Here is a 27,345-nt window from a genome sequence, read left to right as displayed (position 1 = left end):
TTGCTTCTGGCTCTGTGCCGAATATAGGGCCTGGCAACGAGAGATGCGCTTGAGAATGAAATCCATGTTTTATTCATCAATGTGGTACGTACAGTTAGTAGTATAAACAACTTTACAACTCATCAGTCGCTCGTATTTCTTTCAAATGTCATATTCAGCAGGGATTTCTTCGAACAAATGATGTGTAGTGGGGAAGGGGGCTGAGGGAGATCCACTACTGTCGCCCTGAGACCGCACTGAATGTGTGTTATACAAAACTATGACATGGCACACATCCCTATTTCTGATCCAAGTCTCTGAGTCTGGTTTATATACTCCCTCATTCTTGCATGTTACAGGTTTGGATATAAGCTAATCTCAGCTAGAGGCCATGATGTACATCACAGACACTATAGAAAAACCATAGACAGGCAGAGAAATATCTATGGGCATTACTGAATCTCTGTCAGTGTGTGAGTTTACACTATGTAATTCTCAGGAAACTGGGTCAGCCCTGATAAAACACAGGGTTGAGAGAGACAGTGGGTTGCCTCCACGCCCACACCTACACACACCTACAAACACCTATACACACATACACACACACACACACACACACACACACACACACACAACACACACACACACACACACACACACACATACGGTCTGCTCTGCATGGTTTGCTGTGGCCCTACTGTCCCGCTCTGCAAAATTCTTGGAGGACAATGAGACACTGATCTGGCCAGCGTTGGCATCGTGATGAACTACTTCTGGAAGCAATCATGCGAATTTACATCATCCCTTGACATTTAGCCTCACACTCCACACACTATCAGTGTCGGGTGTCTTGTCTGTGTTGGGTTTTTGAGCGCGGCTGTATGCATGTCTGTGTGAACATGGAATTAAATATCTTTCCCTGACATTTAGCCTTGCTGTCCACATGGCACTCTGCAGGAAGAGGCAACGTGGGAATGCCAATCTTGAATCCTGCAACATATTATTTTTTTGTGTGTGCTTGTTTGTGTGTGTGTGTGTGTGTGTGTGTCTATGTGTATCTGTTTTTTTGCAACCGTGTCAGAATTGGAATACACAGTTATTAAGGGGGGAGGCCTGCCACTCATGTGTCTCCAGAGGGTGAGGAGACCAGACACCATATAGGAGGGAAGGAGAGGGGAAAAGGCAGAGTGAAGGGAGAAACAGAGAGAAGCACAACTAATGAAGGAGAGGAAGGGAGTGGTGAAAGTGTCAAGGCACCCATTGTATTGCTGGGCAGGAGCTGTAAAGACAAGCTAGTGGCCTCTGCAACTTTAAGATTGCCATTAAACTCTCGCCTTACTCGTGTTTATGGTTGGCTTTGTGTGTCAGAGGAGAAGGGGATCGTAAAGCAGGGCTTTGTCTGTCTGCCATTGATTTATTTCCTTCGTTAGGGTGATGACACTGCCTGCTTATGATGTCCTAGCACAGACTGTAATTACAGAGCACTTCTGTCTTTATTGATGTCACTTTGTTAGTTTAATTACGCTATATTGGGTTTTAGAGTCGCAGCAAGAGCAAAGCTATGATGTAGGGCAAAAATCATCAATGGAACATCCTCTTTTGAAGATGTCGGGGGCAGAGAGTTGGGAGATAATTATTTCATAGACAGACATCTAAAATAGGCCCTGTGCATCTCAACATCTACAAAGGCAAAGAAAAGGTAATCTGAAATTTAATGACTATTCCGTCTGTGTTATGACCAAAGTCAGAGGGAGGAGGCAGTGAATGTGATGAGGGCCTTAATGGAAATGAAACACCTGGTTTCAACCTTGAGAGCGACTGTTTACGCGCCCAGTCCCCAGGTGCCGGGGTTGACTGAGAGTAGCGCAGTATGAGAACCAATGGTGTGTGCGTGTGTGTCTGTGTATGTGTGTGTGTGTGTGTGTGTGTGTGAGCACTAGTGTGTATATACAGTGTATATATGATGGGATGGGACCCAGGGGGAAGCAGTGCCATGTGAAGGTGACCCTTGAGTGGAAGAGGAGGAGGGAGAGGCCACCTGCTTGCTGGCGGTGGCGAAATGAGGGTGACAGCCATCCACCTGTCTGAGAACACTCTCATTCCAGACCCCATCTGCCCACCCCCTTGGGATATCTCCTCCCCAGGGGACCCTGTGACCCTCGCTGTCGTCCACTTGACCAGGCCTCCTGTCCACTGTCCCAACGGCCAGCTGAAACTGCCACCACTCACCTCCGACCGGAGGCCATTCTGGGGCACTGTAATACAGTACAATACATAGGGGGCTCTGCAGTTTTACTCTGAAACAAGAAAAGGAGAAACAAAGTGATACAGGCCCCCAGGCCTTAAGTGTCAGACTACACTATAAGTCTCCTGGCTTGGCTAAGTCATCACAGGTAGCCAAAAGGGAAGGCCTTTGTTTGCTCCCTTTTTCCTGCTCGTTGATGTTCTCCAAACTGAAAACTCATCATGGTGTTCTGTAGCACAGATAATCGCTGGCCAACAACAGAGCAATTTGGCAACTCAAACAATGGTCACATATAGTACACTGTCTATTTGTCACTTCTCTCTCTCTCTCTCTCTCTCTCTCTCTCCCTCTGTGCATAGAGCTGCCTGTGTTTCTTGCCATTGCAGAGTGGAACACACACAGAATTACATTCTCTCGCCAACCAATCCACCCTGTGGATAGATCTCTTTATTTGAGCCTGTCTCTCTGACTGAAGTGAGGGCCATCCCCGTCTCACATGGATGCAGACCTGTGGCCTGGACCTAGGGGTGTGTTTGCTCTTCCTCTGTGGGCTTCAACCACATAACTGAATGGGGTTTGTGTAGAAAAGACCCACCAGACTTCTGACATGTCTTCTGATCTCCCACAGTCCTCCAGGGCTGGCAGGCCTACTGTACTCTACCTCTCTGCACAGCAAATTTTACTCTGCTACTGAAGAGTGGCAAAATAAACTGACACTGAGGCAGAGACAGAGAGTATGGTAGAGAGGTGGCTGGAAAGAGTATAAAAGAATGGGATTTGAAGGGGTAAAGGAGAATTAGAAAGACAGATGACAGTTAAGATAAAGATAAACATCAGGTCCTTTGCTCTTGCAAAAAGTGCAAGAAAAATACTGACCTGCCAGAAAATAATGTTCCCATAACAAAGCAAATCTAATTTAGGAAAGCTTGCAAAGGTTTGTAATTAAAGCAAACTGAAGCTTGGAGTAGCATCTAGGAACTGGATTTCTCTCCTCTCAGGCCATCACAGCTCTCTGCATGTTCTGCATGATTGCCTGTTGATTCACAGCATATTGGTGTTACCCTAGCTGCCTCCCTGGAAAAAGACACAATGATATCTCTCATGGCGGACGTCACGAGGAAAAGGTGATTAACTGCTCTATTGCTCCTCGAGGTGGGTGGGGCGTCCTCTCTTGCAAAACTTTTCTGAACTGTACAAGGTTGAAAAAGATGTGGCTTCAGAAAGTATTCAGACCCCTACACTTTTTTCACACTTTGTTGCTTTGTAGATTTAATTTTAAATGATAATATTACCACTTTTGCCCATCTGTCTACACTCAATAACCCACAATCACAAAGTGAAAACATGTTTTCAGACATTTCTGCAAACTTATTAAAAATCTCTCTTTTACAAAAGTATTCAGACCCTTAATTCAGTACTTTGTAGAAGCCCTTTTGGCAGCAATTACAGCTTCAGTTCTTCTTGGGTGAGTCTCTGCACACCTGGATTTGGGCAGTTCATCAAGCTCTTTCAGGCAGATCTTCTCAAACTCTGTCAGACTGGATGGGACGTGTCTGTGAACTGCCATCTTCAGGTCTCAAAGATGTTCTACGGAGTTAAGTCTGGGCTTTGGCTGGAGCACTCAAGGACAGTCAGACACTTTGTCCTGAAACCACTCCAACATTGTCATGGCTGAGTGCTTCAGGTCATTGTCATGCTGTGTCCCCGGTCTCAGTCTCATGCACTCTGGAGCAGGTTTTCTCCAAAGACGTTTCAGTACTTGGCCTTCATCATCCATCTCTCAATTCTGACCAGTCGCCCTGTCCTTGGGAAGCCCCCCCATAGCATGATGCTGCCACCACTATGCTTCGCCATAGGTATGGTATTAGCCAGGTGATAGTGCAGGAAATTTCTCTCATCAGACCAGACCAGCTCTCAGAGTCCTTTAAATACTCCAAGCGGGCTGTCGTATGTCTTTTACTCAAAGTGGCTTCCATCTAGCCTCTCTACCATCAAGGCATAATTGATGCAGTGCTGTTGATATGGCCTTCCTTCCAGCAAATTTTCCCATCTCTGCAGAGGACTGAAGCTCTGTTAGAATGACTGCTGGGTTCTTGGTCACCTCCCTGACCAAGGCTCTTCTTTCCCAGTTCCACAGTTTGGCCAGATGACCAACTCTAAACTCCTTTTTGAGGCCACTGTGCTTCTGGGAACACTCAAAGCTTTATGGGTCGTCATGTGGCGTAGTGGTCTAAGCAGGCGCCCCTGCTGCAGTTGCCTCCCCATTTCCTGTCGCTCTATTGTACTATCAAATAAAGGCATAAAAAAGCCCAAAAAATATACTAAAAAAAAAAAGGTCTTATACCCATACAATGATCTATGCCTTCCGATCTATGGGGCCTTATATACACAGGCATGTGTATGTTAAGTCTATATATACTTTTATACATAAGGTATGTATGTGTCCGATCAATGCAATTTGCCACAGATAAACAAGTTCTAGATACATCCGAGGCATAATTAAAGCAAACAGGATATACCTGACTAGAACTGTAGTGTCACAGCAAAGGTTCTAGAGACTTTTGTAAATGAGAGATTTAAGTTTTTGATTGAAAGAATTCTATTTCACTTTGACATTATGGATTATTGATTGTACATTTATGGGCAAAACTTTTGCAATGGATAATTTTATCTATGTAAAATGATATAAAGGGTGCAAAAAAGATGGGGTCTGAATACTTTCTGGAGCCACTGTAGCTGAGATGAGACAGAGAAAACCAAAGCGCCAGACTGGCAAGACATAAAAAGGCACATCAAATAACTGGAAAACAAGAACAAATAAATAAGTTAAAAAACAGAAGACAAGATGGGGAACGCCTAAACAGGAGCGATGAATAAATTAAAGGAAAACAAAAAGTCAGATTTTGTAGAATAATTAAAGTTCAGTTTTACTGTAAAATGTTGTTCGGTGGGTTCAATAGATGGCCCATCGTTGGACCTGGTGGGTGAAAGTAGAGGGTGGTAGTGAATAAGGAGCTTGAGAGGGCGTAGCAAGCAGCAGAGAGCAGGGAAAACAGACAACCACACACGACCCACCACCCTTCTAGACGGTGCTTTAAAGCCTAAAGACTAAATGCATCAGTGGTACTGCTTCTGACCATTAGCATGCTTCTGGCCATTAAACATGCCTTGGGCAGACCTCATTATTGATAGATAGATACGCACACTTACATTCTCGCACATGTAGAAGCATGTACTCACATACACCAATAAAATTACAAATGCACACAGCACAGAGGATGCCTACGAGACTACATCTGTGTGTTATAGAAACCCTATTCAAGTGAGGTAACTCAAAACCCAATACACATCTGACCTCCTCTACTCTGTGAGACGCCAGTGGAAAACAGAATATTCTTTACCATCCTAGGTGTCATTACTAGGGATGTTACGATACTAGATATTTAGTAGTCGATACCAATACCAGTGAAATGCCACGATTCTTGATACCTATTTCGATACCACATTTTAAAAAAAACAAACAAACAAAAAAAACCCAATAAATTCCATGTACTTTCTCTTTCACTCCTTTATTGAAAAATACAAATAAAAAAACAAAAAACCAAGAAAATTGGCATATAGCCTTCAAAAATTTAAAATAAACAATACTGTGCTAAAATATAAACTTATATCAACTTTTTATTGCACAGCTTTTCAGCTATAGTGCCCTGAGACAAAAAAAATTAGAAATAATAGATAATAAAATGAAACAACTATTGACATAGCAAAAAAGAACAGTGGCATGTAGCCTTCCAGTATTAAAGCAAACAATACTGTGCTAAAATATAAGCAGTAAACTTTTTATTCCCCAGCATTTCAACTGTGGTTTGGAAAGTGTGAAGGCACCGTTTACAAACAGGCTTTTGCGGGTCTATAATCAACCCCTCGTCATCCGCCTCGAAAGCAAAATATTTCCTTACGCGACTCTTCTGGCTTTTTCTTTCGACGAGCTGGACCAAATTGTGTGCCTGAACTTGTCGCCATCTTCCATTTGTTATTGCGGCTAGACTGCAGCCTGGTCGTGGACGTTCCTCATCCTCCCTTTGGCAGAGGCAGAGCATGTGCCGGAGAAACTGCGCTTAAATGTGTTCTGAGTCACTCAAATGTTGCCAGTGATGCTGTCATTGGTGTTAATGTTCTTTTACACGTGTTTTTGGTAGATTACTGTCACTTTTGAGGTAAGACACTTTTGCACCATGAGATAAGTTGCTCATACAGTTAATGACATCCTGCTTGTGCGCAATGAGACCTGATGCACGAGCAGGCGTGACGAGCACTCATTCAACTGCCCCCCTCAATAGGATGTCAATCTTATGTTACTTCCTAAGAGGGTGACTATCAATCTCGTCAGGTGTCGGTACTTTTCGGTATCTTCGATACCACGAAAAAACAGGTAGCGTCCGTTTTTTTGCCACGTGGCATTGACTTGGTACCGAAGTATCGGTTCTGGTGACAACCCTAGTCATAACATGGCTAAAATACTCCTCTATATCACAGATGATTGTTGCTTGATACAAGAATGAGTGCTCTGACCAAACCTCAGCTCCATTAAGAAAACTCAAGCCGCAGCACACGGGGAATCTGCAACAGATGCCAGTATTGTGTTGAGTTTTTGTTGCAGCTCAATCCATCTATTACCATGCATCTGCAGATCTACACTTGAGATTATGATTAAAAAAGATAAACAAACTACTCATAAATCTTTGCTTATCACTAAAAGCTAAAGTGTCTCCCACAACAATAGCATTAGAGCGCGCTTTAGCCAAAGGCAAGAGACAGTAATAGATAGAAACAGGGTTTACTAAAGGAAGGCATGAGTCGCAGACAGGGAAAGGCACACTGATAGACAGAAAAGGGGAGAATGTGTAAATAAAGAGCAGTGGGAGATAGAGAAAAATGGTTAGAGGAGAAAAACTGAGTGTGAACAAGAGAAAAGGAAAGGGGTGGCGAGAGGGTGAGAGGAGGAGGGCGACGACGAGGAGAGAGAAGGTTGGTCTCATTACTATTAGACCTTCTCTCTCCCTCCAGGCTCAGGTGACCCAAGCTCTCTAGCCTTCTGCCTTGCACACCACTAATCATTTGGTTTTAATCACCGGGATATTCTCCCCCTTTGCTCCTCCCCCACCTCTCTTCCCCTCTCTTCATGCCCTACTGTGCGCCCTAGCCCTTGCCAAGGTCCAGCTAATTTTATTCTAATTGGCCGTAGCCTGGGCTGGGACCGATCTGCCTCATTGTCCTCATCCATCCGTCCATCCTGTCTCTTTTCCACTCCCCGTCCCTTTCTGTTCTCCCTCTGTCCCTCTCCCTCTCTGTTGCTGCCTTCAAAACTTCATGCCTGTGCTTGTTTCTTCATCTCCTCACTGCCTCCTCTCTCCGCCTCATCTCTCTTTCACCTCTAATTTTTTTTTCTCTTCTTTTTTTTTTTTTTACCCATATGCAGCCATGGTCACTCCCTCCCTCTGTCTGTCTTTCATGCTGTTCATTGACATCACAGTTGTGCAAGCATTTTCCAATTTCTGTTCTCCCTCTCCTGTTGACCTTACATTCCACCAGACAAAACAAATAGCCTTGATGTTGTCTGCCAACAAAGAGTTTCGTGTGACTGCCTTGATCCGCACACAATGGCATGAGAGACAAATGTGAAGCTGTTCAATTAGGTAAACCTGATGGCTCAAGACGGATGTTCTCCTCTCCTCTCTTAATTTAGGGGCGAGAAGACACAGACTGTGGGTCAAAAAACAGTGGAAAAAAACAGTGTTGTGATGGTGATAAGATGCAATGATGACTGATCGATTTTGGCCATGTTCATTTAGCTCTTCTCACCAAAGTTTTGTCATTTTGTCAAGTTAAAACATTAGAAGTCATGAATTCAAAATACTCTAAAAGGGAAGTCTTCTAATTAAGTATCCACACACAAAATATTTATAGCTGCGGGCTAATTGGCCTGTTGACAAAGCTTGGAACATCGAAGCCAAATTTCACTACACTGGTCATAATGGCAACTTTACCTGTCGCTGCAAGCAAAAAAAAAGAAAAAAGGAGGGAGGCAGATGGAAATCCTGCATTACAATCACACACTACAAATCCTCTACTTTTCTTTTCTCCTCCGGATCAACAGCTCCAATAAATTTTCATTACACCTGTGTGAAGCGCTTCAAATAGAGCCACAGAAGCAGAAACTAATTACTTTCTAATTTATTGACTAATGGCCACAGCCCTGGGAGACAGCTGCAATTGTTCTAACAGTCCTGCTGCTCTGACTGCACTCAGGTCCACTTTAGATTCATAACCAAAATAATTTATCATTACAAGCACATTAAATTGAACCGTATAGACCATAACAGTGGTAATTTATATCATTTTGTTGTTAGGGATGCTTTTTCCCTCCCCTGTCTTGAAAGTGTGCGATCTCTGCGATGGGATTCGTCTCCAGCCAGTCGTTGTATGTGGCAGGTTCACTTTGTTCTTCAAAGGACTCTTTGTTTTGTGCCTCATTCACCATTTGTTGTAGCTTAAAGTAGAAAGGAGACAGAAAAGAATGTGTGGCCTATTTTGAATTTAGAAAAGCCTGAGCAGCGGTTTGTGTCACACATAACAAACATCATGGCTAAGTCAGGCTACTGTCACTGCCTGCATGTTATAAGTAAAGGACATGATCAAAACAGCAATATGAATGGCTGATGAGCTGACTCTGCGCTGACTTGGTGTAAACTTTCTGTCATGATTCCAGTTCCAGGAACCCTTCATGTGTCAGGCAAACTCTATCCTGATAATGTATTCGTCTTCAGCAATTGCCTTTATCCCATAATGCATCTCTTTCTTGATGGGAACAGTGCCTTCCAGGATGTCAATGTCCCCATCAACAAGACGCAAATGGTCGTCCAGTGGTTTGAACAGTGTGATAACAACATTAGCCATGTGTCAAGGCTTTCTTAATCACTACAGAGGATGCCATTTGTGCATTGATGGGATATTCTGAAGCAAAGTATGAGATGGCATTTTCCACCAGCGTCATTAAGATGGAAGGCCCATATGATCATGCAAATTCATTATGTAAGCAGTGATTAGCGTTAACCTTGCCCTCTATGAGGTGAGTGGTCTGAAACAATGCCAACAAAAGCACTCCATGTCTACAGAGACAGTGTGTAGCCAGTATATAGAATAGAATAGAATACTATAGAATAGAATAGAAAACTATAGAATAGAATACTATTGAATAGAATAGAATAGAATAGAATAGAATAGAATACTGGCAAAAATTGCATTCTCCATAGACATTTTCCTTCAAGTCTTATCGAGTCCTTACAATGCACCCAGACACACAATGGAATTTTCAGTTTCTGTATTTTTGTTCTACCTTTCATATAAAAGAAAAAATATCCTCAAGGTTTAGGAGTTTAGCCAGATTTTAGCAGAAAGACCATCAGATCTGTGGGAGGAATTCCAACCTCCCACAGGAACAACAACCGATCCAACCATGTTGATAGCACCAACATTGTATTGTACTAGAATCTTAGTTGACGGTGGTGCGGCCCTGAGGGAGGGTCTGAACAGTACCAGTTTGTCTCTGTGGGAGGCAACCTCCATTCACATCTCCCTGAGCACGGACATGCCAAATACTCAAAATTTCCACTTCTACCAGTTTTTCAACCTTTAAAAGCCACACACACAAATTATGAAATTCAACTCTAGTTTGCCATCTGTAACAACAACGTACATCGTTGACCTTTCGCCTGCAATCTCACCTGCAGTTCCTTGTGCTCGTGCACCACGCGCCTTTGTTACATCCTAATAGTTGACTGGAAAGTTTACGAAACAGGTCTGTAAATCTTCATTCACAGCTTCTATAAAAAGAGCAACAAACAGAGGCAGCTCGCACTAGCTCAAGTGTCCATAGCAACAATATTAGTGACTCAGCAATGAGACTAATAAATGCAAGATCTAAAGTTCGTATCTCGAGGGGACGTGGAGCCATATTCTTATTTCTGTTTTTATTTGATCACCAATCACACCCACAAACACAGACGCACACAAATTGAAAAACACATATGGGCACACAAATACCACTCTCCACCCTCCTCTTCTCATACTCTCTCTCTCTCTGTGTCCTCCTCTTCAGACATTCAAGCTTTCACAGGCTGATCAATAGAATTCAGCAGGCCACAAATACAGAGAAGAGGGTGTGTGGAGGGGGGGTCCCCTGGGAGAGACAATAAGGACATTGAGAATAAAACAGAGACCAGAGACACACAAACAGAGACACACACAAATACATACACACAATCCCATCCTATATTCCCTAGCCAAGTGATGACGTCAGACTCCTGTTTAAGACACAGCCCACCTAATGGAGCATAGCCAAGGCACGATATGTGTGTTTGTGTGTGTGTGTCTCTGTTCGTGTGTGTACGTACGAGTATGTGTGAAATAATGTTGGATTGAGAGAGTTTACCCGCTACATCAGAGGCAAAGGAAGGACACACCACTACAGTGGAACACACACAAAGTCAAGCACAATAGCCATTAAATCAAAAGCAATCTATCCGCTCGTGGCAATTCATAGGCAGAGAGCTCTCACACATGCATATACCTGTACATGCACGTACACAAAACTGACAAATACCACCATCCAATACGCTACAATACTATTAGGTTACTTTAAAAGTGTGGAGAAAAAATGTGGGAGGAAATGAATGACATTCCAACAGTACATCCTCTCCAAACCTGAACAAAATGTGTCAGCAGTGGGAGTATAAAATCTCTGAATGAGAGTTTTTTGGCATAGGAGATATGGAGAGAAATCAATTTCAGGGCCAAGTATGGTGCCAAGGACATCCAGAAGGGCATAGCTCTGTTGATCTGTTCATATCAATTTGCTCCCTCCTGCAGACGGAGAATGCCACAGTGTGCAGCGCTGCATCTTTAAGGAATATCGCCCTGATAACGGTGCCATAAAACACATCATTTTACAGTCAAACCATCTCTGCCTCAAATGCACTTGGAGCGGAATCCATTTTCAAGCAACATAAAGTTTAACATGGCGCTACATCTGCCGAACCGCTAGCTTCCACGCTACATGGGATTGGGCGATTTAATTAGGGCACATGGGATAGCATTGTGTGGCACCGCAATGAGCCCCACCCTCTCGATCCAGACCTGATCCATCCTGAACCTGTGGTCATCTCTGGAACAGCAGAATGCTTACTGAATTACAGTACGCACTCTGGCAATAGTTGAAAAGTTTCTACCAACTGTATCATTTAACGCTGTGATAAGTCACACTACTGTGGCACAAAGTGATTATAAAGATGAGCAGCTAGTTTGTATCAGCCTTCCTATTTCTATTTCTAAATAGTACAAAATATCAAGATTTATACCATTTTACCCTCAATGATTAAGTGACACAGATATACGCATGGCCCATAATGATGTTGTTATTATAATAGAATCTTTCTGCTGGTCACAAAATATATTAATACTGAGGTATTTGTGACCATCCAACTATCTTGTCTATGTGGAATACCTCATTTTATCCATCTCAAATAGACATTTTCTACATGAATACGTATTGAAAATGAACCCATTCAAAGGCCAGAGCAATTTTACAGAAAGGCACAGCCAAACAGCTTGAAAATAAAGTAGAGATTTAGATGAGCTGCTTTGATAATCATTAGTCTGAGAAGACTTTCCCCCAGCTGAGATAACTTTCTGAACAATTGTCTCCCTTGAAAAGTCATAAAGAAAATCGCTTTTAAAGTTTCCCCTGATTTCTAATGGAGCATCCCTCCAGTGAGCATTTGAACCACCTGAGTGAGAAGCGACCAGATCACTAATGCACTCTAATTCAGGAAGTATAGATTACAGATTGTCAAGGGCAAAAGTTTGATTTTTTTTCCCATGACCATCTGAAAGTGGCTCCCGATACAAATTTAATGGATCAATGGTGACGGAGGGCTGAGATTTGTGGGGGGCCTTACCACTTTCTATTGTGATTTACCACACTCAAGTGGGATCACTGTGCTCTGTAGAAGCCAGATGCTTCATGCGCAGCCTAAACAGAAAACGTTTCAGGTGCTTAGACTTGTGCAAACACAACTTCATATCGCTCTATCATACAAACATTTGAAAACCACAGATTCTGTGTGAGCCACAACATAAGTTCTTTATCACCTCTTTATCTGGCAATCCAGATAAAGAGGTGTCTTGTTGGGTTGTGGGTGAGAGGGGATTGGCCAGATGGAGACACAAAGGCAAAAGTTCAATTAAAAATGTTGAGAGAATCAATTTGTTTGCCTTAATTACTTTGTTAATTTGTTAAAGCATTTACTTGGAAAAATCCGCTGTCACATTTTCTGCTGCGATAATGGAGCTACAAAGAGGGAGGGGTGGTTGGTTGGGTTGAGTGCCTTTTAAATGGCTCACCCTCTGGTTCTAAACACAACGCTCAGTATGCCTGCGTGCCCGTCCCCGAGTCTCTTTTGCGGGGTGTGTCGGTAATGAGGCCCTCCTGTAGTGCTGCGCTCCACTCCTCTGTTGGTGCAGAAAAGCGCACCCCCGCCACGTCCTGACATTCTGACAGATAGGAGCCGCGGAAAGCATATGGGCAACGTGGCGATGCCTCCGACGCCCTCCAAACTGTCGTAGGGTTCTGGCATAATGAGCGGTAGAGAGATGAGCCCAAGTCCTACACATAGGAGACATTAGTCATCACATTTTTCCCTCATCTGCCACAGATCAGCTAAAAAAAAAAAAAGAAAAAAAAAACCTCTTACCTCATATAAAAGTCAAGAGATCCCATGAATTTGTGATTTTACAGAAGAAAGCCATGTAGCTTAGCATGGCAGACAGGAAGTCTCTAAGAGAGTGCATATTTAGGATGACTGCCAGACATTGGCTTTATGAAACAATGTGAGCTCTTGCAGATACATGCAAGAATTAAAATTTGCTGGTTGACTGTTTCAGTGGTTGGGCTGCATTTTACATGTGTCACAACATGTAGGGAAGAGACAGACAGTCAGGGTAGAAACAGAAAGGGATGTCACTGACTGAGGCAGGAGTGAGCGAGTGTTGTGTTGGGCCAGGAAGTGGCCGCTCTCCCTGTCAACTGTCAATGCCGTTAGTGTCCAGAAGCTCAAGTCCACAGCGACTAGACATGATTTTAGATAAGGCGCCCATCCGGCCATGCCCTCGACATGGCCTCCCTCTGGCCCAGACTCCTCTGCCAGTCTCCTTCCGTTTCTCTGTCTGGCCTGTTATCCCTGACTGTCTAGACACCTCCCAGCACGCGATCCCTCACCCCAGCCAACCCGGGCTGTTCTCAGCTCTTCTGCTTTCTCTCCACTCAACACTGCGTCACAACACTGGCTGGCTAGAGGGTTGTGAGGGGCTACTGAATAGGACAGAACAGTGGCAGGCAGTTCTCTCCCTTCTCTCATTCAAGTCATTCACTGGAAGGCTTAAAAAACGCTGCTCAAAATTGCATTTCAATCCTCCTGCATGAGAAACTGAAATGATCACAATCCGAGACTTTGCTAAAACTTATCAGACAGTCTCAAGGGTTGACTGCTAAGTGTGAACAATTGTAATGAGGCAGCCTGCACCAATCACTCTATGATGTAGACACACCTCTGAAAAACAAAAATAACAATTGAAAGTACTTCAGCCACTTTTTGTATGCAGAGGGACAAATGGATGAGAACAATGAGCAAGCCAAGAGGCAATTACAGAGCGGATGGCTTCGGGTACAGACTAATCTGCTGGTGGCAGTGAAACCACCTGAGTGTCTGTATTCTGTACCGTAGCTCAGGCTGTCAGTTAAAAAAACACTTGTGTATGTGAGAGAAGCCACAGGGTGTAAGTCTACATTTCCTGAAACCTTTTATTCAGCCTCTGTACCCTTATTGCCCAACAGGTGGAGTATGGACACCATACATTCATACTAGCCCCAACGCAAAGCACTTTAACCCTGACCTGCTGCAGCAGAAGGCAGGGGTTGCAATGCGTCAACAGTACTTCCCTATGCACAAAGCCAGAGCCTCACAGCCATGACTGATCTCTATTAAATTACATGGATTAAATCAGAGATCCTTAATTAGGCCCCAATAAAAGCGTCATGTGGCTTTTGAAACCTCTGAGCATGCCATGATTGGATAAAAATGTGAAAACATACTAAATGAAATTGGTTTACCGCTGAGTGTGCGCCCCATGACTCTTGAGTGGAGCAGCAAAGCAGGGGGAAATAAAGTGTGGAGAAATAAGTCAGAGATAGAGGGAAGAGAGACACAGATGCAGAGAAAGAGTGAGAGGGGAGTCTCAGGGCGAGTCACACCTCTTTGCCTCAGAAAAGCTCTTAAATTCCATGTGTGACCTCAGGGAGAGAGCTCTAAAGAGTCAGCCTAAGATGCCATGATACAGAATTTGACTGTTGCGGAGCACTGAGCTAATACAGTCTGCCACAAGCCACACTGAGGAGTGCTACAGGCATGACGCAAGGCTCCTGGAGACAGGCCAATATCCCTGAATGCATATAGTAATACTGTTGGACCCTCCCGCACAATAACATGAATATAATACATATACGTTATATATACGTACATACATGTATTATATGTATGTACGTATGTGTGTGTGTGCATTTACGTGTATATATATATATATATATATATTATATATATATATATATATATATGGATTGCTTCTATTCTATACAAATGCTGTTTAAATAATTTGCTTGCTTACAATGTTAAACTGTTGTAGCTTATTACTGCAAGCTGCCATATGCTTAGACTCTCTTCTAACTTATTTGTGCAAGGTCTTTGGACTGCCACAGTGTGTAACAACCGGTAACGCCCGTCCCTGTGCACTTGCACTCCATGTGATATCTTCACCACTGTGGCTCAGTGAGTTATTTTACCCTCCCATTCCTGCTCTGCTCGCATTTTGGGACTTTTACGGTGCGTAATTACTGTCCCCCCTCTCTCACAGCAGCAGGTACGTTACGTGCGTGGACTGTAATGTTTTCACCCTGACCATTCAGACTAAGCTTGGAGCAGAAGAGGGCCATGGTGCAGTTTATTTTTGTCTTTAAATCAGTACACAGCAAAGCTGTCCGTTTCATTACTTTTATAACGTAATAAATATACAAATGTGAATTAGATGATAATCTGCATGAGAAATACATTTTAAAAATGGGTTATAATATGAACAATTTGACCCAGACAGATGTGATCACTGGAAGTGGTTTCCTTTTATACATGTGCATACAGAACAAAAAACCCTCTCTCACACACTCACACACTCACACACTCACACACACACACACACACACACACACACACACACACACACACACACACACACACACACACACACACACTTATAAACACTCAAGCACACACATCTGGGACTTGCTTCTCTCTAAAAACTGGAGCGTGATGCCTCCCTCCTCCTCTGGACCCTTGCATCGCCTAGTGTCAGGACGGCCAAAAGCTTTTAAGTGCTTTAAACTCATAATAACCCTAATGCTTAGTCTCCCCCTGTGAGCTCTGTGTTTGCCAGTAAGAAAATGAAATGCAATTGAAATAGATGCAAAGATGACGGATGTTCAGACATTTTTGCAGTTGCTGGGGATTTGGCGTCTGTAAAGGCATTATGAAAGGAACAGAGAGTAAACAGGCTCCCAGGACGTGTTACATGGTAACAGGGAAAGTTGGGAGAGTGGCAATGCACAAACGCACAGAGGAGCACAGTACACATTGGACTCCTTATTTTGCCTTCTTCTCCTCTTGCACATTAGCTTGTTATGTTGTTTGTGATGTTTCTATTTTTGAGAACATGGGGATTGAAAAAAAAAATCACAGATCCACTGCCACAATGCATAGCGGGGAATAGTAAGCACACAAACAAAAAACAGCCCCCAACCACCTTCCCACTCGCCACTAATCCTCTCATGCCCTAATTGTGGGTGCAGTCACCCCAGATTCACTTCTTCGGGGAGAAAGAGAGAAAGAGAGCTCAGGCTCTGGCTGAGAACAGACCACCCTGTCTTCCCCTAAAAACGATTCTCTCTGCCAGAAGACACCAGAACGGTAGGTGGTACTCTCTCTCCATTACATTTCACTTTTATCTCACTTCCCCTTTGCCTCTCCATCTTCCTGTCATTTCTAGCTCTCTTTTCTCTCCCTCTCCTCTTTCTACTGTAAACCGCCTTAGGTGATTATGGATTGTGATGGTGGTGTGTGGGGAAGGCGAATCCCTTTCTTTATTTCCTTAAAATAGGTTTAATATACTATTACCCAACACAGTTGAGACCCTCTGTGGACATGGGTTGGCGTACAAAAAAAAAGAAAAACCTCAGACAAAACTCAGGTCAATATGGTGGTTTCCAGTAAAGACAGAAAGAGAGCAGGTGGCCCGGTGTCTACTGGTGGGCTCCTCTCCTTGGTGGTTAGAGCTTGTAGGTTGCATCAATCGTGCCAGGTCTGCATAGCAGCAGGATATGCAAGAAATCAAACACACTCACGGGAGACACATTAAAACAGGCTATTAAACTCTTTGGCATTTGATTTCTTTTAATCAAAGAGGGCATCAGTCAAATGAGCAGAATCCCACACCACAGGCCTCAGAAGAAGATGCTAGAGAGGAGCCAGCGACTGGTGGCTGGCTGTGTTTTGTCTGAACAGTGTTGCTACTGTTAGGAAGGCTGCGTTGGAGCAGAGCCATGCCAACCTTTACAGCAGCCCTCTTTCCTGTCTGGGTTTCTGTCTCTTTCTCTCTCTCTCTTTCTCTCTCAGAGTGTCTATATGTCTGTCTCTCATTCTCTCTCTCTTTCAGGCACAAAACCAAGGCGCACATTAGGTGCTGGTGCTGCACATTTTGATGCTTGGCTGTCACTGTATCATTGTCTGGTGACATAAAGCGCAGTAAAGCACTGAGCAGTGATGAAGTGGAGAGGTTTTAAACCTGCGCTCACTGGCACATTTCTTGCCTTTCAACCAATGTCATTTGGAGAGTGTCATCATCCCCCTGTGAAAGTAACCAACCCCCCATTCCCCACCCAAAAACACTGAAGAGAGAAAGAAAGAAAGGGAGAGAAAGAGGGAGGGAGAGAGAGAGAGAGAGAGAGAGAGAGACTCCTCCTTGGCAGCACTTGCTCCATTATTCTGCTGGAGGCTTGATTAGACAGAGGGAGTAATTTACGAGCCACTTCATTGCCAATTCAACGGCCACATCACCTGTAAATAATTGAAACCCTTCATGTCCATTCCGACATAATCATATCGCTATCATGTTAATGTATCCAGCAGTGCTGTCCTTTGGGTCAGGAGCAGGACTACTTTAAATCTTGGCTGACCTGTCTCCATAACTCTCCTGAGCACCACCCTCTAGCAAACAGGAAAAAAATAAAGATGAAGGGCTGCACTGACAAATGATGAAAAATTGAAAATACAGTAAACAAATACAAGACTTCTCAGCGAAGCAGAAATGGGCTGCAGGTGGAGGGCACACATTTTGCACTTGCTTGTTAATTATCTTTGCTTATGAAGTGGATAAGGAAGATTCATCATCTTCTCATATTTATCTCCCTCAAAGTTCTGTCAGTCAAGCAGTGATATAAAAAAAAAAAAAGGCTGCAAGATTTGGATTGTAATAGCTATTACTGCGAGTTGAAGGAGACAAGGAGGACAGGAGAAATCAAACCCTTTACTTTTCATTGTAGGGAATTGTAACATCGTGGGAAATGTTTTAATTATACCAGTGGTTAAGAAAAAACTTGATGTTGAATTGATAGCTATTTTCCATACTTCATTTTAAAAAAGTAATGAATATTAATTATCCAATCTGAAATGGTTCTCACCTTTCCTTCTGCGTACTCCTCTCAAATGCACACGACAAAAAAGATTTGAATAATTTATCAATTGACTTATATTTGAATTGATTAATTCACTGATGCAAAATTAATACATGGCTATCCTCCACATTCCACCCACTCTATCCTCTCCCATCTTTAATGAAGCAGTTAAAGTAGTAAGGGTTTTTGCCTGTGGGCAGGGGTGAGGAGGGATGGGGTATCTATCTAATACAAATCTACTGTAATGAAGCTGTCTCATCAGAATAAACAGGATAACTATGTTCCAGACTGAGACAGGTAAGAAATACCAAAAGTGTTTGCATGCAGAGTGAGCCAGTGCTCTTTAGGGAGCGGTTTTCTGAGTGGCTTGGTAGCAAAAATAAAATCAAACAGGCAAGACAGAAATAAAAGGGAGGGACCAGCCAGATGTGGGAGGGGCAAAGGTCAAGTAAATAACGGGGGCTATGATTCCTGAATACTCTCTGTATTAGTGTGTGAGGCCTTGGTATAGAAGCAAGTCAGGCTGTTATTCCTTCTTGATCACTAAATGATGAAGAGGTACAAGAGGTCAGTCCTGACATTTGCTGTTTTTACACATTGAATGGTGCCACGTGGCAACTTATCATCCACTGTACTTCCTGTACTGTGAAGCTCAGCTGGGGCCAAGAAATGGGACAGAATGTGTGCCAGTGTGTGTGTGTATGTGCACGCCCATGTCGTGCCTGTTCTTTGCTGGTGATTCACCCAGCTCTCTGGCAGCCATCCAGGACCTATTTTCTCCTTCTCTTTACATAACAGCAAACGGTATCACTAAAGCCGTGTGTCCTGTCCTTTCTCTTCCTCCTCCTCCTCCTCCTCTTGTTCCGCTGCCACTTCCTGTCTTCCTTCCCCCATCCTCTACCTTCCTGTATGTGTGGGATCTTTTAAGACCTGTTTCGCTCCCTGGTGCTGATGTATCACCCATGGGATTGTGAAGTGACCAGTCAGGAACATACGTTCTCGGAACACACCCAAAGCACAGAGTGGTGGACCAGATTCTAGGGTACGGCATGGGGAGGTGCGTGGGACGGGAAGCTGTTTTTGACTGAGATACCCCCTAGAGCTTTCTAAAGGCCCAGGATCCGGGATCCGCTACACCATATGCCTACAGGACAGCACCCAACTGGGCAGCGGAGCGTGACGGGCTGAAAATAGGGACACGCAGTCACAATCCTCACCGTGCTGGCCAACATACGGCCACTCAGCACCAACAGCGCGGAGTGACGAGGTGGAAGAGGAAGGTACAAGAGGGGGTGGAGAGCAGAGGGGGGTTGAAAATAGAAAATCAAGGAGGCGAAGGGAGAGGAGCTGAAGAGAGTTTGTGGGGAGGGATGAGGGTGAGGAATGAGGCAGTGTGTCTGTGTGTTGAGAGTGTCGGTGTGTGTGTAGGAGAGATGTGTAGGCAGGGTTTAGTGTCTGGACTGCTCAGTGACTCAGGTGTGAATAATACGTTAGGTGTGTGTGTGTGTGTGTGTGTGTGTGTGTGTGTGTGTGTGTGTGTGTGTGTGTGTGTGTTTAAGAGAGAGAGCATAGTGAAGTGCTGGGTCGGTGTAGGGCTGGTCGTCTATGTGTCTAGGTGGCTGAGGGTGTGCTCTGCTGTGTCTATGGCCCACTCCATGACAGCCAGCCTGCACGCTGCTCACTGGTGCAGAAGCGCTAATTGAATTAAGTCTTTATTATCAGGCTGCAGAGGCAGCACTTCTCCCCATCTCGGCCCGCTTGGCTGACACTTTCTCCTTGAACACCTGCTTGACATCAACTTCCTCCTCTATTTATTTATCCCCTCTCTCCTGTGGCCAGCCACTGGCTGCACTCCTTTCTCCCCTCCACCCCCTCCTCCATATTGGCATACCGAGAGAGGCTCGGCCTGCTTGTTTATCATGCTGCTTCGTCTGTCAGTGCTGCGTAATACTCCTCAGTTTGGATAACCTTAGCATCACAGAGTGAAGTATGTTTTACTTAAGTGCTCTTTTTAAAAGGTACACAGCCACAACGGTAAAAACATGCCCTACACGTCAATGACCATTACCATACAAAAAGGGACACATAGTAAAAAGGATTAATTCCTCGAACTGATCCTGCCCTTCCTGGCCTTCAGCAGCAGTCCTGGTGAGTGTAGAGGGAATAAAGGCGATAAAGCGAGATGATGTTCTATGTTCTATTGAATAGTCTCCGGTGGGCAAGCTGGCCAGGGTAATATACAGCAGCTGGGATGAGAACTAACATACATTTAGTCCTCTGTCCATTTCCACTAGCCTCAGGCTCAGGCTGCTTCCCTGGGCTCTGCTTGGGCATTACTTTAGAGGACAGACAAACAAGAGACACTATTAAGTTGGCTAGGAGTCTGAGGCCCAGGCACTCGGCCCAGCACTAGCTGTAATCTATTGACCGTTTGCATTCTCCCTCCCATGCCCCAAAACCACAGGACTTTTCTCTATCTGTCAGTTGAATCCATTGCTCACCTCCTTCCATCTCTATCTGCTGTTTACCCACTCTATTTTTCTATTTTTTCTCTCCCTTGCCCTATGTCAGCTCAATCCCCCTCTATTCCATCTTTCTCCAGCTCCTTCGTCTGTTTGTGTAAATCCTCTCCCCCCTCACTTCTTCTCCTCCTCACCCCATCCATCACTATTCCTCCCATCTCCATCTCGTCCGTTCGCTTCTCTTATCGACATGTTTCCATTTTCTAAACTGCTCTCGCTCCATCATATTCACTCTTCCTTCGATGGCCATTTTTCATTTTCGCTCTTTCATTCACTCTTACCTCAAGCTCTCTGGGTTCACCTCACTCCTGTCCTCTCTGCTTTCCCCGGTGGGCTTTATTTCACCCAGCCCGCAAGGCCCCAGGTGGGCATGGCTGTCCTTGTCAGTGCTTTTGTCTGGGGTGGAGGCAGCGTGGCACGGTGTCCTCAAGGGCCCAGCAGAATGGGGCAGCCAGGGGAGAACTGTCATTATGCAACAAACTAAACTTTTATCCATGATGCGTTTGGATAACAACAACAGAAGCAAAGAACGACGGGCAAAGGAAAAAGATGAAGGCAATCACACAAGTTCACCTCAACAAAAGTCTCTTCACATTTACTTGACATTTTGGCTTTTTTTTTATAATTCTGGTTTGATCCAGTGCCATATGTCCTACTGTCTTTGTCTCAATGTGATCTTATCTAATACCTTTTTTATATTTCATGCCTTTATATCTTTATGTGGCTCTTTTTCTTTGTGCCTTTTACACTCTCTCTCTCTTTCTCTATGTCTCTCTTCCTCTCCTGCTGCTTCTGTCCTTTTCCACTCTCCTCTGAACCTCTGCCAGCCAACGAGTGCCACAAAGCATTAGGACGAAACACTATCAGACGCCCTTCTCAGGCACATCCTACACATCAGCCCCCACCCGCACTTACACACACACACACACACCACACACACACACACACACACACACATACACAGCCCAGCATTTCCTCACACAATGTGCCAGACTAGGTGACAGAAACAGAGTTTACACATAGGCCTAGGGAGGTCTTATTCACAGTGGCAGACTCACCCAGATACAACCTCTCTCTTATAAAAATGACACACACACACAGACACACACATACACACACACACACACACACAAACACACAAGCGGTATACACAAGTACTCTATTTTTAATTCAAAACACATCCACACGGTTTCACTAGTAATTACGCACATACATACCATCTGAATACATTAATAAATGCCCGCATATGTTCATCCACAATGCAGTTTTTAAATGCGCAGTCATGCTCTCCAGCTCGCAGACGTACCGTGCGCATATGCAAGAGTACGTATACACATGCATAAACACAATGCCTTGTATTTCGCTCTCCCTCTGTCACACACCCACACACAGATCTGCACAAATTCGCAGGCTCTGTACACAATAGCAAACACCATACACAATAGCAAACAAACAGTCATTAGTAGATTTCAGGCTGCCTCTCAGTTCTGCTCTACTCTGTTGTTGGTGTGCCCGCGCCTCTGGGGTGGTGCCGCTGCTGTAGGTTTTAATAAAAGCATTGTCTTTGGAAGCTGTCTAAAGGGACTCGGTTTCATTTTGGAGTGCTGCTGCTGGAGTGCTGTTTCTATGGATGTGGATGTGGGAGGAGAGAGGGCTATTGCGCTGGGACGTGGGAGCAGCTAGGTTCAGTGTCATTGTGGGGCCCTCCAAGGACTGGTGCTTATTGTTTGATAGTTTCAGTATACAATGTTAGTGTGTTTCTGCGTGCGTGTGTGTGTGTGTGTGTGTGTGTGTGCGTGTTCTGTGGTCATGTAAGAAGCACATGTGCAAATCTGTGTGTTCCAATCCTGTGTAGAAGCAAATGGCTGACACAGCCCACCACTTTTTTTTTTTTTTTTCCCCAACAGCTGTAAGAAGTCTACTGTATGTTTGTATTTTATGCAAGACAGGAGATAACAAAAATAAACACATACACACAGAGAGCGATCTGGATGACAGGCGTAGAAGCACTCTCTCTGTTGTGTTTTGAGATGGGCTGCTGTTAACCAGTCCTATAAAACAAATAGTGGAGAAAAGAAACACTAATGTGCAACTTCTCCACTCATGAAACCGTGTGCCATTTAGGGGATTCTCAGGATAATGAGCTATCTCTATACGACACACAGGTGTCCATTAGCTCTTTGGGCTGACCAGTCTGTGACACCCTCCAGTCAATAGTTTCTCCATCTGTCAGTTTACAAACGCCTCTGAAAGAGCCCCTCAAGGAGGCATTTGTGTCATTTATGATGGACAACGAATGCCTGCTCTCAACAGGAGCACAATGTAACGCCCATGATGAGGTCAAATCAAATGTTATTGTCTAGATTTGGAACCGCAATGTTTCTGCGCCATCCTTCTGTTTTCACCCTCCTCCCACAGGCGCATTCAGATCCCATCAGCTGAAGCAACATGGACACATCTTTAAAAAGGCAAGAGGAAAGAATGAGTGCGGCTATCTCAAACGATGCAGGAGAGGAAAATCTTAATTGTCCCTTTAAGTGTGTTCCCTCCTGCGGAGTGAAGGTGCGGGGTAACGGCCATCTTAAATCACAGCCTGGCCACGGCCTTCATTAAAGCCATAATGCCAGGCTCTCCCTTTAATGGAAATGGAAGCCAGAGAGGCTGTGGGTGTAAATTAAAGTGTAAAGCCCGAGTAGGGAAAGATTTCCCCAGCTCTGACAGGTGCGGCCTGAATTAGCTGTAGTGCTGTTCAAGCAGTCAGTGGGAGAACACTGGTATTGATTTTAAGCACTGTTGCACTTCCTATCTGAAAGGGAATGTGTATTACTAGAGCTAGGCACATCAATCACTCAGCATTCCACCACTCTCCCCTGGCACGCTTCAGATTTTAAAATGATAAACAAACAGAAACAGACCCAAACAAAAGACAGCACTGGCTGTACAGTTACTGTATGGGCCTGGCTGACGTGCACGAGCATTAGCCTAGGAAAATACATCTGTGCATGCATGTAATTGGTCCACTTCATCTCATCTTCCTTGTGTTGACAGGATGCCATCTCTATTCAGGGCATGTCCTGCATTGCGTGTCACCTTGGTCAAACAGCTGGCGTCAGCTCCTTGAGCTCTGGCTGCGGCCCACTCCCACGTTTACGACCTGCATGTGTCAGAGTTGTTACACGCATGCAGTGCAGCCATGCAGCGCGGTGCCTCTCCACGTATGACCCTGCTGCTTATCTCTGCCTCCCATCATGCCCTGCTGACCCTGTCTACAGGCACTGGCAGGGGGAAGAATTAGCCTACTTACCCTATTCCCCACAGGGGTCAACCCACACGCAGACAGCGCACCCACAATCAGACGCGCACACACCCAGCCACATTCAACCAGAAGATGTGTGTTGACAAATGATAACGCAGCATTTAACTACAGGTGTCCGAGGTTTGACCTTTCACCCGTGACCTTGAGCAGAAAGCTTTTCATATAGAGGCCAGCCATCAATCAGCCCCCATCAATCACACATATATGCTGCACGCTTTCACACCCCATCCAACCCTCCCCCTCCCTACCTTTGCTTGCCCAAACATCCATCACTACACTCTACCCTTTCACTGACATCTGGTAAAACACAAACACTTCACAACCTCTCTCCCTGCCTCTCCTGTCCAGAAACGCACACACACACACATGCGGTGAACACACACTTCTTGTCCTGAAATGATGGCTCCTCTAAAACACCCAATGTGTTGTTGTGTTGTCAGGTCATCTGCAGGTGTACACTAGGGGCTGCTCCCTGGTGACACGTTTGCTGAGATATCAGCACCTGCACTGAGACATGACATGGACTTGAAATCCCTGAACACACTGGCAGCTGAGACCACTGCATAACAGACAGCCAGTGGTGACAGACTGTGGCCATGAGCATCTTGAGGACCATTTATTTAGAAAGTGACTGGATCAAAAGCCTCTCACACAAGTGTCATTTTTAGGCTGTCCGGAGGATGCCTGCGAAATTTGTAATGCTTCAGCACCCGTCACAGTTTTTAACTCTTTGTTGCTTATGTCATTTACCGTACTACAAGAAGATAACAGCAAGATAGTGAAGGTGAGTGAAACCAACTACACAAGCCAGATCTGATTATTAAAATAAGCCTGAAACTGGTTTCATTTTTGGCGAGTTGGTGAGTAGCGGCTTGGGGAGGAGGGGACATTCTTGATAAAAAAAAAAAAACAGGTGATCTCAGTGCTCTTTTGGCCCATGCTCCATAATTACACCAGAGAATGTATTCTAATTGGCAGTGTCTTTATGCAGAACTATTATCAATGTCCCTCCGAGGCAGTGGAAGAGAGGAGGGGTGGGGGAGAGGGACGTGAGGAATGGGTTCTATGTCAGTGAGCCCAAGGTCCATTTACACATGCATGAGGACTGCTATTAATGCCAGCATAGCAAGTCCAGCTCACGGAGAGAGAGAGAGAGAGAGAGAGAGAGAGAGAGAGAAAAAGAGAGAGAGGGGGGAAAAAAAGGTTTAACATATTGAGCTGATTCCAAACGGATGAACAGAACATGTAAATTTTAGTAAAGGAGATAATATGTGAACAGGCTGCGCTTGCTGTGGCAGAGGAGAGAGTGTGTGGTGTGACAGTGCAACAGCAAAAGTCAAGACAACACAACAGAGGCCGAGGTGTGTCGATATGAAGAGATTAGCCAAAGCTACTCAAACAAAGACCTGTCCACCACTGTCAAATGCAGAAGAACACTACAACAAAGCCAATGTATTTTTAATTAATATCCCTCATAGATTATATATTACATCACAGCAAAATGCAGCCACAAAACACATTTGTTTTGACATTAAATTCATGTGTTAAAGACTGCTGAAACTCCAAAGAGAGCGTGTTCTTCATTTGCAAATTGGCCCTATATGTGTCTGCATACATTAACAAAATAAATTAACTGCAACGCTGGCATCCCTATTCTATTTCAAATATCACAGTAGCTCTTGGCATTTTGCTCCATGTGGGTGTTACGTCTGACCCAGACAAACACTCCCAGCTTCAGCAGTGTTATTAGCTGAGTGGCGAATGTGCAGACAGATAGGAACATATTAACATACCATTCAAAGCAGATGCTGCACCACTGCATGTTATGTTAATTGGCTTGCTAAAAGGCAATTATTAGTTAATATTAATATTCTATCGTTTATCTGCAAACGGTAAACTTTTCTGAACAGCCATCAGCAGCCTGTAATATTAAACATCCTACACTAAACTTGAAGGAGTTTGCAGGCTGTGCATAAGGGAAACGGTCTTGAAGAGAAAAAAAATATGTAAAACTAAAAATGGAAATTTTTGGCTCCCTGAATGTCATCCTTTAAGGGCTATGAATTTTAACTTATGTTTTAAAAGAGGGCAGGAGTGTAATTGTCTTACCTTGTTTTAGGGGATGTCGTTAGCCATTCTTCATGCTTTTCAAATGTTATCAAGTAAGCTGCGATCTCCTGTGAAAAAGAGAAGAGAGGAGAGAGGAAGGGAGTGAGGCTTAGATATGTCATCTTTAATCACTCTTCTCTTGTGTTTGTAATACATCGGTGAGACTGCTTCATTGATATTCAGACAGTCTAACCAGCAGCACAAACACAGGAAAGACGGAAACAGGGGCAGTGCCGGGGAGCTCAGGCAGGTAAATGAAGACTGGTAAAAGTAAAGTGAAAGACAGAAGCGGAATGCAGCTGAGGTCAGATCATCTTCCGAGACCATCTTTGTTACGAAAGCTTTGATCAAGTTCTCCTCTGAGGACATCAAGGTGCTCTCACAGACTGACGTCTCTGTGTTTGAGAGTGAGCAGCTTTTAACATTTTTGGTCCGATACTCCCCCAAATCCCTTTGATCTGCCCTTGACACTCCTCTATGGATCAATCCACTCTTTAACCTTTGAATAATAATTACACGCCTGTCTCACAATATTGACATGCGTGTGTACTGCTACTTCAGAAAAGCTGTAGATCCTTTTGAGTCAGTTGTGTACAAAGAGATGCTACAGACACTGAAGTAATAAAAAAAAAAAAAAAAAAGCCAAAACTGCCACTGGCATAAATAGAGATACTTCAAACACTTTCATGTTTCCCATGCTCGCCCTGCCTACTGCATCAGTCTGAGTGTAAGGGGGAACACGCCAGACCATACCCGGCCATTTTCTCACCAAACTAATGGGCAGAAATAAAAGCACTTTGAATGCTGGTAGACAACCTAATGATTACCAGCGACAGCCGGCAATTCACTCTTCAGCAAGAACATTTGTCAGCTTCTCAGACTGTTAGAGGGAGGTAGACACAAGGACAGACCTGCTGCCATCCTCCACAAAGATATCGTCTTTTCAGTTACTAAGGATGTGCATCTCTCTTCGTGTTGGAGTGTCAACAAACCTTTAAGTATGAATATGTTGTTCAAATATTGTCTGTGTTAGGTCTGAGGCTTGAGTTTGAAAGAAAAAGTCACCTCTGGGGCTTTATGTTGTAACTTAAAGTCTACATGGGGCAATGATGTCTCCAAAAACACCAGCTTTCTCTACAGCAGGGATTGGAAAAATATGACACGTATGTGGCGGCACAGAGAGATCACAAAAACTGAGCCATTCATTTATTTATTTATTTAGTCTCCTCACTTCCTTCTTTTCTCTTTGCACACACACATATACACACACACACACACACACACA

At 44.2% G+C, this 27,345-nt stretch overlaps 1 protein-coding gene across 10 annotated transcripts in view; it reads right to left on the bottom strand.

Annotated features, from left to right (window-relative positions):
- The window catches only part of camta1a (calmodulin binding transcription activator 1a), a 284,590-nt gene that overhangs the window by 132,400 nt on the left and 124,845 nt on the right, over positions 1-27,345 (bottom strand). For all 10 annotated transcript variants that reach the window (XM_056383864.1, XM_056383860.1, XM_056383861.1 and 7 more), the window contains one exon: positions 26,061-26,128. In XM_056383864.1, the coding sequence (XP_056239839.1) occupies positions 26,061-26,128 (68 nt within the window). The remainder of the gene's footprint in view (positions 1-26,060; positions 26,129-27,345) is intronic.

The sequence above is a fragment of the Seriola aureovittata genome, chromosome 9 (genome assembly GCF_021018895.1).
Source record: "Seriola aureovittata isolate HTS-2021-v1 ecotype China chromosome 9, ASM2101889v1, whole genome shotgun sequence".
NCBI lineage: Eukaryota > Metazoa > Chordata > Actinopteri > Carangiformes > Carangidae > Seriola > Seriola aureovittata.
This window is presented reverse-complemented; position numbering and strand designations above follow the sequence as displayed.